General features: G+C 47.5%; 1 protein-coding gene and 1 non-coding gene across 2 annotated transcripts; one reads left to right on the top strand and one right to left on the bottom strand.

Annotated features, from left to right (window-relative positions):
• Nucleotides 1-759: 759 nt before the first annotated feature.
• Nucleotides 760-2359, bottom strand: LOC120695693 (hydroquinone glucosyltransferase-like). The gene has a single exon (XM_039978916.1). It carries the CDS (start codon nucleotides 2339-2341, stop codon nucleotides 854-856), a length of 1488 nt encoding a protein of 495 aa, XP_039834850.1. The 5' UTR covers nucleotides 2342-2359; the 3' UTR covers nucleotides 760-853.
• A 4197-nt stretch (nucleotides 2360-6556) lies between these two features.
• On the top strand, nucleotides 6557-6663 carry LOC120658118. The gene has a single exon (XR_005668526.1). It is a non-coding gene; the product is annotated as a small nucleolar RNA R71 (small nucleolar RNA).
• The last annotated feature ends 6525 nt before the right edge of the window (nucleotides 6664-13188 follow it).

The raw sequence follows: 13188 nt of genomic DNA on the forward strand, positions 1-13188 counted from the left end.
GATTTGCTACAGTAAACCGGGATTTGCTACAGTTACCGCGGTTTTATTTTCCCTTTTCTAATTTATTTCGGCTGAATCTTTGAAAAATCATAACTCTTCGATACAACATCGGATGAAGATGATTTTTATATGAAAATTGTAGCCCTCGACGAGATCTACAACTTTCTAGTTGTAAGTTTTTTCATTTGATGAAGTTAACTTGCCCAAAAAAATTATACAAAAGTACAGCACCATAATAATCACGTACTTATGCTTGTCGCACTATGAAATTAATATATTTTTCTGTTTGTTGTCTAATGAAGACACTTTGTATACCAAAATTTTAACACTTTTAACGAGAAATTTTAGTATACAAGTGTCTTCATTTGACAACAAACAGAAAAATATATTAATTTTCTAGTGCGACAAGCAGAAGTACGTGATTATTATGGTGCTGTACTTTTATATAATTTTTTGGGCAACTTAAATTCATCAAATGAAAAAACTCAAAACTAGAAAGTTGTAGATCTCGTCGAGGGCTACAATTTTCATATAAAAATCATCTTCATCCGATGTTGTATCGAAGAGTTATGATTTTTCAAAGATTCAGCCGAAATAAATTAGAAAAGAAAAAATAAAACCGCGTTAACTATAGCAAATCCGGGTTTACTGTAGCAAATCGCGGGCGCACAGTGCCATGCAAGCCATGCAAAACCGGACTGGACCTGGGGTGAACGGGTTCGCAAGTTCGAGGGGCTAGATGTCCGGTTTCTAAGTTTATGGACCTATTTGACACAGCACTACAAGTTCATGTACCCACAATGCATTTTACTCAAAAAAAAATTATACTGAGTCGATCCACGCACATCGAAGATCACTTGTCTCTGCTCTTGCAATAAGTCATCTTCTGCTTCTGCCGGCCAAGCGCTGCCGCCTTCCACTTGCCGGCGACCTCCTCCAGCATCTGCCAGGACGACCCCCCGGGCGCGCACGCCCGCGCCGCCGCCTGCTGCAGCTCCCCGGCCTGGAGGCGCACGGCGCGTCCCTTCTCTTCCCCACCCATCACCTCCCGCACGGCCGCCGCGATCTCCGCCCGCGCTGCGCGCGGCCGCAGCGCCACGCCCACGTTCTCCGACAGGAGCGCGGCGTTCGTCCTCTGCTCCGAGTCCAGCGGCCACGCGACCATTGGCACCCCGGACGCCACGCTCTCCAGCGTCGAGTTCCACCCGCAGTGGGACACGAACGCCGCCGTGGCCGGGTGGGAGAGCACGCGCACCTGCGGCGCCCACGACGCCACGGCGAGGCCGCGGCCGCTCGTCCGCTCCAAGAACCCCTCGGGAAGCCATGCCAGTGGGTCGTCGTCGTCCTTGTCGCTCCCGCCGCGCCCTGTAAACATGGCGGAATTTCCTCCGTCCAGGCTTGGCATGCGCACGACCCAGAGGAACCTTTGGCCGCTGTCCTCCAGCCCGGCGGCGAGCTCCGCCGTCTGCTCCACGGACAACGAGCCGGCGCTCCCAAAGGAGACGTACACCACAGAACCCGTCGGCTGGCGATCCAGCCAGTCCAAGCACGCCGACGCGTCATCTTCGTCGGAGCTTGGTCGGATGAGCGGGCCCACTGGGTAAGCAGGCGGGAACGTGCCTTGCTCCGCCGCCTGTTCGAGCACCTCCGCGTTGCCGGGCTCCATCTCGTGGAAGGTGTTCACCAGGAAGCCGTCGGCGGCACGGTACCGGCGGCCAGCCTCGATGAGGTGCGCGTAGATCGGCTGCTTGCTGTTCTTGAACCCGTCCGCGTAGTCCTCGCGGCGCAGCAACAGGCCGCCGGGAAGCCGGAGAACATCGGGGAGGTCACGGTACTCGCCGGAAGCAGCCCCATCGTTGAGTTCCACGGCGCTGCGCATGAGGGCGTGCACGGTGAGGTTGCTGGGGCAGAAGATGTAGCCCGGGACGCCGAGCTCGGCGGCGAGGGGCAGCACCGTGGAGCCGAAGAAGTCCGGCACCAGTGCGGCTAGCGGGGCAGCAGAGCTGATGTCGCGGAGCAGGGCCCGGAGGTGCGGGATGGAGCGGCCCATCAGCTCCATCAGCACGGTGCCGATGTGGGCGTCGGAGGGGAGATCGTCGAGCGAGACGGCGGGGAGAGCGACGGTGGAGACTTGAGAGGCGCTGAGGGACGAAAGGATGGCGGAGTTGGCGTTGGGCGCCGACAGGTCGGTGAAGGTGACGAGCGTGGCCGCGAGGCCGTGGTGCGCGACGAACCGCCGAGCGAGCTCGGCCATCGGGATGAGGTGGCCGGCGCCGGGGCTGGCAACCAGCACGACGTGCGGCCGCGACGAGGCAGCGACCGTGCTAGCCGACGACTCCATTGGCGAACCAACGGTGTGGGTGATGCTAGCTTTACCTGATGCTCCAATCGATCCCGCATTTGTACAAACAGCTGTCCACTCGATCGAATCAATACCCACCATGAAAAATTAATCATTTCGAATCAATACCTATGCATGTCGTCCTTTGCTTGGAGAGAACAGAGAAGAACGGAGAATCGAATCATATTGCTCGCGGCCTCGCGCTGATTATATTTTTTGCCTAAACAAACACATAGTGAATGGCTCGTTCCACATGAATTAGAAACTCAAGAAAGCAGCTCAATGCAAAGACGCGACTCAGCTAAATTTTCATCATTTAGAGAAGATCATAAAATCTTCTTACGAGGTGCATTTTACTCTTATTCGATCAAACAGAATGCCCACTCAAAGCAAGAAATGACAAGTCTAGAGCATCACTGATGGGCAAACCACATCAGTCGGGGTTACAATTCGAATACTGCGTTTGGTCCTTCATCACGCCTGGTAAGTCTCCAAGACTCCGAATCTTAGCAGATTCCAAGACTTGGACGGATTCGGTTCTGGACCCCGACGAGTCCCTGAGCCCGATTTCACTTCACTTTCGCTGCCGAGTCACTACCGGAAACCTGTTATATGCCGTGTGCCAGAAGGTTTGCCGAGAGCCACAACACGGGCACTCGGCAAAGAATCTCTTTGCCGAGTGCCTGGAGCCCAACACTCGGCAAACCAGAGGCACATGCCATAATACATATTTACCGAGTACCGGCGCTCGGCAAACAAATGGCACTCGGCAAAATATGGATATGCCGAGTGCCTCGGAGCGGGCACACGGCAAAGCCGGCGCACGTGCTCGTCATGCGCGACGGCCGTCACGTCCGTTTGCTTTGCCGAGTGCTTCCCGTTTGGCACTCGGCAAAATGAGTTTTTGGCGAGTGTCTTTTCCAGGCACTCGACAAAGTCCAGTTTTACCCCAAAAAAATTTATGGCCGACGGGAGAATCGAGCCCGCGACCTCCCGCATACCAAAAACCCACCCTTACCATCGCGCCGTAGTTTGTTTAGTGTCCAGTTAGGTTTGCGGTTCCTTAAATTATATATTTAAGTTACTGTAAATCGCAAGTTTGAGCGTCTAAGCAGATTCAAAAAAAAACTTTTGAACTACAAAATTTCATATCTTACCTAGATCTTCAACTTTCATTTTGGTAGAATCTTCATACGAGGTGAATTTGAAATTTTGAATTTTCAAATTTTAAAAGTTCAAACTTAGTTTTCTTTGACAACATGATTTCGAAATAAAAACTTGTGAACTGCAAAGTTTCTTATATTTTCGAGATCTACACATTTTCTTTTGCCTGTTTACCCATCCGAGGTATTTCAAAAGAACTTCAAAATTGAATTCGTTTAAATTCAAACGTAATTTGCGCCGTCAGAATTACTTGAAACAAAAAAGTTTTGAACTACAAAGTTATCAATATTGAGAAGAGGAACAAGTTTTATTTTGATATTTTATGCATTTGACAAAATATTGTTGAGATAGTTCACTAATTTTATTGATCTCTGTGTTGATTCTAGAATCATCTCCCAGAGCTATCCGATTTGTGAACAATTTTACGGTCACTTTGTGAAATGAGAAAAAGTTATATAGAAAAGTTGTAGATGTTGACAAGGCAAACAACTTTGTAGTTATTTATTTTAATTGAGTTTATCTAAAGGGTGTAAATTGCATTTGAAAAATTAATATGCCGAGTGTATAGGAAATGACACTCGGCATCTAGGGATATGCCGCTCCGCTCACCGCCGCTCCGACGCCTCTCCGCCCCCACCCGCCGCTCCGCCGCCTCCCCGCCCGCCTCCACGCCCGCCGCCTTCCCGCATGGACTACCCCACGCTGTTGCCCCGCGCCCGCGTCGACGCCGTCCCCGGCCCTGTCGCCCCAGCCCCCGCGCCACACCACCGTCCCACGCCGTCACCCCGGCCCCCGTGCCGCCGTGCATCGTCCTCCACGGGGGCGGCAGCCGCCGCCGCGCGTGGTCCTCCCCGACCCCTAACCCCGGCCCTCCTCCCCGGGCCCCGACGCCGGCGGTCTCCCCACACACTGCTGCTGCCGGTAGTGAGGTAAGGTTTTTTCTTATATATATATATATATATATATATATATATATATATATATATATATATATACATGGTCTTACTAATTATATATATATAATTAGTAATAATCTATATTAGGTAGTATTAGTTAGAAATAGTTAGAATTGGTTATTAGTTAGTTACAATTAGTTATTAGTTAGTTAGATTTAGTTTTAGTTAGATTTAGTTGGATTTAAATTTAGTTGTAATTAGTATTAATTGAAAATTGGTTAGTCGTATATGTGGTTGTCGGTCATCGTGCCGCTCTTTTGTTGCAGGTTTTGTAACCTCCCCATGCAGGGGAGGTGCTGCCAAAATTTGAAGCTGACATTGGTGATTTTGTAGGGCCTAGGGGCTACCTGATTTTGCAGGGCCTAGTGGAGGTGCTCGACGAGAAGCTTGAACCGCGAGTCCACACCAAGCCGGCCACGCCTACACCGCCGACCCGCTGTAAGCACCGTCACCGTCCATCTGCATTTTAATTTTCTGCATGTTAATGTTCATAGATCATGAAACATAGTTAGGTGTCTCCCGTTCAGAATAGATACAGTTGAAGATATGCATATCTTTGCATATCTATAACTGTATCTTTTCCGAATTGTCCATGTTCTTTGCATATCTAGCATGACCGAAGAATGGATTGAGAAGACCAACGAGTTCTTGGAAGGGGCATGGGCACAAGCTGAAGGGTCGAGTTTCATGTGGTGTCCCTGCAGCAGTTGTGGAAACCAGAAACGAAAGACAAAGAAGGTCATGGGCGAACATCTTGTCAAGTATGGGTTTACGCCAGACTATACCCGGTGGATCTTTCATAGTGAAGGGCATCATATGAGGGACGAGGTCGTTAGGCAATGCATCGATGAATGTGATGCAGCTGGTGGGATTGGAGACATGTTAGACGACTATGAGGGGGTACATTTCGGTGAAGGACCGCAGGAGGAGGAGCCAGAGGCAACCACAAAGGCGTTTTACGAGATGTTGGAGGCGGCACAGAAGCCCCTTGATGGCCAAACAAAGGTTACTCAGCTGGACGGCATTGGACGCCTAATGGCCTTGAAGTCCCAGTTTGGGCTGAGTCGTGACGCCTTTGATAGTATGTTGACCGTTTTTGGCAGCATGCTTCCGGAAGATCACATTCTGCCCAAGACAATGTATCAGGCGACGAAAATCCTTAGTGCACTGAAGATGCCATATGAGCAGATACACTCTTGTCCTAATGGGTGCATCTTATTTAGGAAGGAGCACGAGGATGAAACTTACTATCCAAAATGCAAAGCCTCAAGGTTCCTGGAGGTGGATGCTGGTGACGGTCAGCCTAAGAGGCAGCTCATGATTCCTGTGAAAATCGTACGTTACCTTCCGTTCATTCAGAGGATCCAAAGACTCTATATGACCGAGGAAACCGCGAAACAGATGACATGGCACAAAAAAGGTGTTTGATACAACCCAGATAAGATGGTGCATCTAGTGCCTTATTGAAACTCAGCTGGTTCTTCATAGCAGTGGAGAATCCATCCATCTTTGCATTGATGGTCTCCATAGATTTGTCTGTAGCGGCCAACTTCTTCTGAAGGGACTCATTGATCTTCGTTTGGCCGTAGACAAGATCTCTCAAGGTAGGCTGGTTAGGACCGAAAGAATTCTAATTCCCATTACCTCCATGGTAGTATGGGCGTGGTTGATTCCACCCCTGACCTCCTTGTGGACGAAACCCATTGCTGCCATTGAGGAATAGAGCTTCTTCTTAGGTTTCTGGGCAATTGTCGCCCGAATGTCCAACATTCCCGCAGACCTCGCACGTCATGCGAGTTTCCAAGGCTTGAAGTGTTTGCATCTGAGCCTTATCATGGGAATAATCCTCAAATTTCTTGAGGAGGAGATCAATCTTCATAGCGAGCATGTCGGCTTCCTTGACGGAGTGCATACCTCGCTGGCGCGGTTGGAGGCGATCATCGCTCCAACTTGGTTGGAAACCATCTTCTCGATCAATGATGTAGCTCTTTCAATGGTTAGCGAGAAGAAAGCTCCACCCGCAGTGGAATCCACATGATCATGGGATGACTGTGTCAACCCGTTGTAGAAGTTCTGTAGAATGAGCCAATTATCCATTCCATGGTGCGGACACGCCAGAATGTACTCCTGAAGCCTCTCCCAAGCTTCTGGAATTGACTCATTTGATGCCTGCTAGAAGTTCGAAATCCGACCACGAAGTGCATTGGTTTTGCCCGTCAGGAAGAATTTCGAGAGAAACGACTTGGCACATTTGTCCTAAGTATCCATAGCAGCTTTGTTAGCATAAAACCATTGTTTCGCTCTCCCCAAGAGAGAGAACGGAAACAGACAGAGCCGGATTGCATCTTGCGATACACCCTTGATACAAAAGTACTGCGGAGCTCTAGGAACTGCTGGAGATGAGCGCTGGCATTCTTATTGGCCTTGCCACAGAAAGGGCTGGCCTGCACCATCATAATGAGACCCGTCTTGATCTCGAAATTTTCTCCTCCGGTGTTAACCTCGGGCCCGGTCGGGACCTGGTTAGCAGATGGAGCAGAGTAATCACGGAGTGTCTTCTGGGCCATAGCTCTAGGAGCTGACGACGATGCGATGACTGGTTTGGCTGCCGAGAGTGAGATCTAAGGAGGTACGATACAAGGTCGAACTCTTCTCAAAAGTGAATCTGGACCGGAATGAAAGTTTTGTGGCAAGTCGAAACCGGTCATACACTACCCTGTTTTCATATCAATAAAGACAAGAAAACAAAGCCAAGTTAGCCTGTTTAGCAAGCGAATACCAATTTCGATTTTGTTCACAACTTTGTCTATATATTTCACTCTGTGCCTTCCCCGGCAACGGCGCCAAAAATGCTTGTTGGCGCCTACCAACGTCACTAGTGATGACGCCCGCAGACGCCAATTTGGGGTGGCAGTATTTCATGAACCACGAATAAATCCGCAAGTGCACGGAATACCGCTGTAGCATTTTACCCGGGAGTATACCGGGGTGTCATTTATATTTCCACAGAGAAGACGGTGAGTGAGAAGATATATAGATTAGTTGGTGAACTCTATCTAGATTAGATATTCTCATGCAGAAATAGGGGTAAGATAATAACATGGTACGAGGTAGTGTGACACACACACAAACTACCCTCTTGGATAAATAAAAGATAAAAGATGCTTTAGGCCGGAAGCAAGGTAGAAGTCAGAGCTCGAGTCAGCTGTGCTAGGCCAGCTATATCTATACTTTCTCACTGGTTAGCTCGTTAGAGATTAAACTACACAACAGGTATATCACCATCGAAGCAATGGGAGGAGCCCGTATACCCCGGCGACTTTATGTACCTCCTACCCCCCATACCGAACGTGGAGGATTACTCGGGTTCGGACAGCGCTGTCACCACCTGCCGGCTACTTCTACAAACTGTGGGTATAGTTGACATCCAGCAACACTTAGCTAATCTAGACACCATGTCTACACTAGTAAGGGATACTCACTTAGCTAATCTAGACACCATGTCTACACTAGTAAGGGATACTCTAGTGTCCCGCGCGGAGCCCCCACCCTCCAGATCGACAGACATCACACTAGAGCAATCATACGAATACTGGAGCAGTTGATAGAGTTCTAAGAACAAAAGACTAACCATCTCCAGCACAAGGCGATCATACAATGCAAGCATAGAATGATAACGCAACCATATCAAGAAGCATATATCCGATTACTCAGAACATACTTCAAGCAGATATCGGTAACCATAGTCTAATTCTATTACAAACAACCGAATATTACAAGAGAGAGCTAGAGATGAACCCATACCAGAACTCTCGAGCAACTCCGTCGACTCGATGACTCCTAGACTTCTCCTAAACTCCACTAAGCCTAAAGACTATGCAAGGAATGCAAAGAGAGGAGAGATGTGAGGTGTGTGTGTGTGTGTGTGTTCTAATCTCTACCCCCCTTGTATTTATAGCAGGGAGCCACGGGGTGAAGCCATCACAACCAACGTAGGGGACCAATGTGGAGACGCCACGTGCCCTGGTTAAGGCGGTGGGGCCCACGTGCCAGGTCGGTCGGCCTGCCCGGGCCACCAACCGCCCCCAACTTCTTCTGGCAGGCTGTCTTGGGCCTCCTTGTCTGATCCACGTTGGGGTTGGTCTGTTTTGACTTGTTTGAATTGGGTTCTTGCATCACTTTTGGTCCATCAGAACCTGAATCGGTGCTATGATAATTTCTGCGATTTTATGTCGGGCCAAAGTATACTTGTAACCTGCATATTAGCTTGAAAACACAACTTGCATATTCTAAATGGTAAAGTGTGGTTTAGGGACTTTATTGGATAAGGATGCATGTAAGAAATGCAAACTCTCATGATTTTCTGATCAAGTTGACACCTGGAAATGATTGTTAGTGAGCGTCAACAGACCTTCGGTCATACATGGGAGTTCGATGAGGACCTGCTGGAAAAGATAGGTATGAATGTTGAATTCGTGAGTGTTTGGAAAGCCGTGGATTGGTCTTCATTTGCTGAAATATCTGAGTTGGGTTCGCGAGATTTGACCATTCAGTTTCTCTGCACTCTTGTGCAAACACATAACGAGATTTCATTTCGATTCTTCGGTGAGGAATTTTCTTTGTCTTGGAAAGAGTTGAGTACTGTTTTGGGTTTTCACCATAAGTGTAGTCTTGATCTTGAGCAAGCAACTAAGGGCTACCACCGAGAAAGTTTTTGGCACACCATCTCTGGGTTAAACACGTACACGCATCCCCGTTGCAATGATATTCAGCATCCGACTTTACGTTTAATGCATAAATGGTTTGCTCTCACGTGTTTTTCCAGAGATGATGTCCGGACCGTTCGTATGGATGAACTTAGTATTTTTTATGCCATGGTGAACAAAATAAAAATTGCCCCTATGCAAGAAATGGTTCGCCAATGGCTTGGAAATTTTTAAATGACCGGACCAGTTGAGTGCACTTCTTTGGTCACCAGAATTGCTACAAGTTTGGGTGTGTTAATTTGGGCCCGATTTTCATTTATCACTACACCACGCCCATCGATTGATTTGGCTTATTTAGTTCAAGGGCACACTATGAAAAGTGCTCCAAACGGCTCTATTATATTCTCTTTCCCGACTATGTAAACGAGATCCCGCTTCCTAGCCCGGGACTTCGTTTATACAAAAGACGTGGTTATACTTTTGAGTTGCAGCCCGTCGAAGCACCTCGCAGGAGTAGTGTGTCGGGAAGGATGACCAGAAGCAGGTCCTGAAATGTTGCGATGGATATGCCGCCACCACAACCAGAAGTTTTTCATGGTTATGCAGGGTATGCACCCACTGCTGGAGCGCCCGGACCCTCATCCGGACAATAGTCCAGTTGGGACCGATATATCCCGCAACCCGAAGCTGGAGGTTCATCATGGCAAAGCGCAGGCAGCTCTGAGTGGGATCGACCCGCGGGAACGAACTGGGCGTACGCCAGTGGTTCTAGTTCGAGCGGAGCACCCCCACTATTTGCTGCCCGATGCTCATTTTCAGCCCGAGGTTATCGCGACCTCTCTCAGGCGATAAACGACCTCAACATCCGAGTCGGCGACATTGATGATAGGACGCAGCAGACCCACGGAGCTCTCACCCAACATGTTCAAGACACCGCAAGATATCACGCGCAGCAACAAACAAACCACGAAGTCTCCATGGAGATGCTGCGAAAGCAACGTGAAGAAGCTCTACCTTTCTACCGGTATCATGGGTACTACCCTCCACCCAGTCAGTAAGTCAGCTTGGGGGGAAGGAGTCCATAAAGGTAACTTGTATCTTGCATTTGCGTATTTCCCTTTTCATCATCTTGCACTGCATGCTAAAAAAAAGAGTTAAGTCATTTAGCGTTATTTCCCTTCAAGTATCATTGGCTTTGTTTTCTCGTGAGCGGTAAGAATGTCTAAGTTCTCCAGTTGAAATGATGAACAATTGCTCTGTTTTAATTTCCTTGTCATGCATAATTTACAACTCATATTCTCCGAGAATTGAGTTCGTTGGTCTCAAAAAGTTTATCCTGAACCTGAAATTTTGTGGGTTGCGAGTGCATGATCTGAGTCTAAGCTGTTGAGAAATATGATATGATGGATTAGAGTTGCTACAAACCTATTCTGAGCAAAATTTTACGTCCGAAACTTTTATCTTTGAAAACTACAAAATAAAAAGTTCCTCGATGATGAGAAATACCTGCCAGAGCCATATGCATGAAGCCTACAAAGAATGCTGCTTGTATCTTTTTGAGCTTCGTCAAATTTTGTGACCTTTGTGAGTTTCTTTTCATACTCTCATGATCGAAAATTACGTACACACCATCTCCATATGCTAAAGACTTCCACACCGGAAGGATAGCATTTCCATACCATCCACTCATTCATATTCTTTTTTATGTTCCATACTCCACAAAGTCTCTCCCAAAATTCTCTCCAATAAGGGCATGAGCTATGTATTGAAAAACAAAGTGGGGCACATGAAGGCCCATGAAAAAAATAGACACATGAAGGTCCATGCAAAAACAAGAAATTTAGCCATGCCCAAAACATTAGAAGGGAGAGACCAAATCATGGAGCACCTTATTCTCTTGTTTTCCACTCCATCCACCACATATCCACGCACATGCACTTCTCGATCATGGTTGTATGACTTGCTTACTCTTTGGGTCCGATCTTTGACTTTGCAAAATATTTGAAACAAGTATGTCTTAGTTTTTTTCCCTACCTTGAGCTCCACAAAAGCCTTTAGAAGTAGGAGAAATAAGGCACACAAAAGGCCTTGATGAGGATACAAATACTTTTGAGCGAATGAGAGAGTCATTCGAGGAACTTGTTTTTGCTTTCAAAAATCTTTTGAAAACCTCCGGACGTAATCTTGAGCAAGGAATGGGTAAGTGGTGCTTTATGAATCGTTCTATCTCTCAATCGCCCAAGATAAGGAGAAGGCCAAAAGCCCCATGGAGATTAAGGTAAAACAGGTAAGCAAAGTTTGACCAACTTATTTAGTTCGAGATAGAATATTTTGTTGTAACTTGTGCATGATGAAGAAATAAAACATTGCAGCAACTCCTGATCAACAACCTAAAGTTAAGCTTTGCTCAGGGATGAGCAAAGTTCAGCTTGGGGGGTCTTGTTGACGCTCACTAACGACCATTTCTGAGCATCAATATTGCCATAATAAATGGATGGACTTGCATTTCTTACACTCATGCCACTAATAAATTACCGAATTCCACATGTCCCTCTAGATTTCTATGAGTGCAGGTTTTAGATGAAAATGAAGGGCAATCATACCCTTTTTAGCCGAGGAGCAAATGCCGCCCGATCAAACATCATCACACGAGCTTCACATGGATCGGATGGTCCAATAGAGAAGAAAACTAGCAGGAATGAAGCCAAGCCACACACCAATGACAAGTGGGCCCCAAGAACAGCCCATAGGACAAAGGAGAAGGTCGGTGGGCCTACTGGGAGGCCGGCCGACCTACCAGCCCATGGGCCCCACCGCCTTAAGTCGGTGACGTGGCAACCTCCCATTGGCTCACAACGTCGGTTCAAGTGGTTCCATGCTGAATCCACGACCGAGCAAGGGTGGTTCCCCTCTATAAATATGAGAGGAGGGGCTCCATTTCATGCAATGGAGAAATTGGTGAAGAGCTACTCTTTCAAGATGTAGTTCATCTCCACTTGTAGAGGTCTTAGGACTAGAGGAGTTCAAGTTCGAGTCGTAGTTCGAGGTCTTAAAGTCTTCGTGGAGAGTCCGGTATGTCTTTTACCTTCTCTTTATATAATTCTCTGAGTTTGTACTAGATGCTTATTTATTCTATTCAGTACTTTGGTTCATATGCTCTTGTTGTGTATGTGATCCTTCTTGTGAGTTATGATTGTCTTGAGTGATTCATATGCATAAACTAGTTCGTGTATCATGGCTTTGTTTCATCTTCCTTAATTGGGCGCTCTAGAACTAAGACCCCGAATAGACCAGGGTGTCCTTGCGCAAGGCTAGAGAGGTGCTCGTTAGAGCAGGCGTGGTGCCTGGGTTGATGACCACGTTTGAATGCAACTCTATACCACGGTTTGTAGAGGTAGCCGGCCGGTGGTGACAGCCCTGTTCGAGCCCTAGTAATTCTCCACATTCGGATAGAGGGGTAGTAGGTACATAAAGCCGTCGGATGTTCAGGTTCCTTCTGTTCATCTGGATGCGGTCTCCCTAGTCCATCGATCAGGCTTTTCCTTTGCTTATGAACGACTCAGTTCGGTTTGCTCATGAGAGTACAATAGATTGTGGCTCTAGTTACCCTTGATCTTGCTCTTTCCTCTCCAATGTCCTAGACATATTATCTAGTCGTGCTTGTGTGTTTACTACCCCCTTTACCATGAATATTATTCCCCTGTTCGGATCATTGACATTAATCCATAATGGTTCCTCCTAACTTAACTAAATTCTATACACCGCCGCCTTCCCTACGGAAATATAAATGACACCCCGGGTTACTCTCGTGTAAAATGTTACGGCGGTACTCCATGCGCTTGCGGATTTATTCGTGGTTCACGAAATACCTGCCACCCCATTGACGTCTGCGGACGCTATTGCTGGTTTCCATTGGTGATGTTGTCGGACCCGGGACAGTGGGACTGCCCACGGGCATAGAACATTCTAGAGTAGGGAGTAGTACATGGCTATGCCCTACCTCTTTTTATATCTACCCGAA

Source organism: Panicum virgatum, chromosome 1K (assembly GCF_016808335.1).
Source record: "Panicum virgatum strain AP13 chromosome 1K, P.virgatum_v5, whole genome shotgun sequence".
In the NCBI taxonomy this organism is placed as follows: domain Eukaryota; kingdom Viridiplantae; phylum Streptophyta; class Magnoliopsida; order Poales; family Poaceae; genus Panicum; species Panicum virgatum.

Excerpts from the sequence above, each read along its gene's own strand:
- LOC120695693 (XM_039978916.1), bottom strand. The coding sequence starts at position 2,341 with ATGGAGTCGTCGGCTAGCACGGTCGCTGCCTCGTCGCGGCCGCACGTC.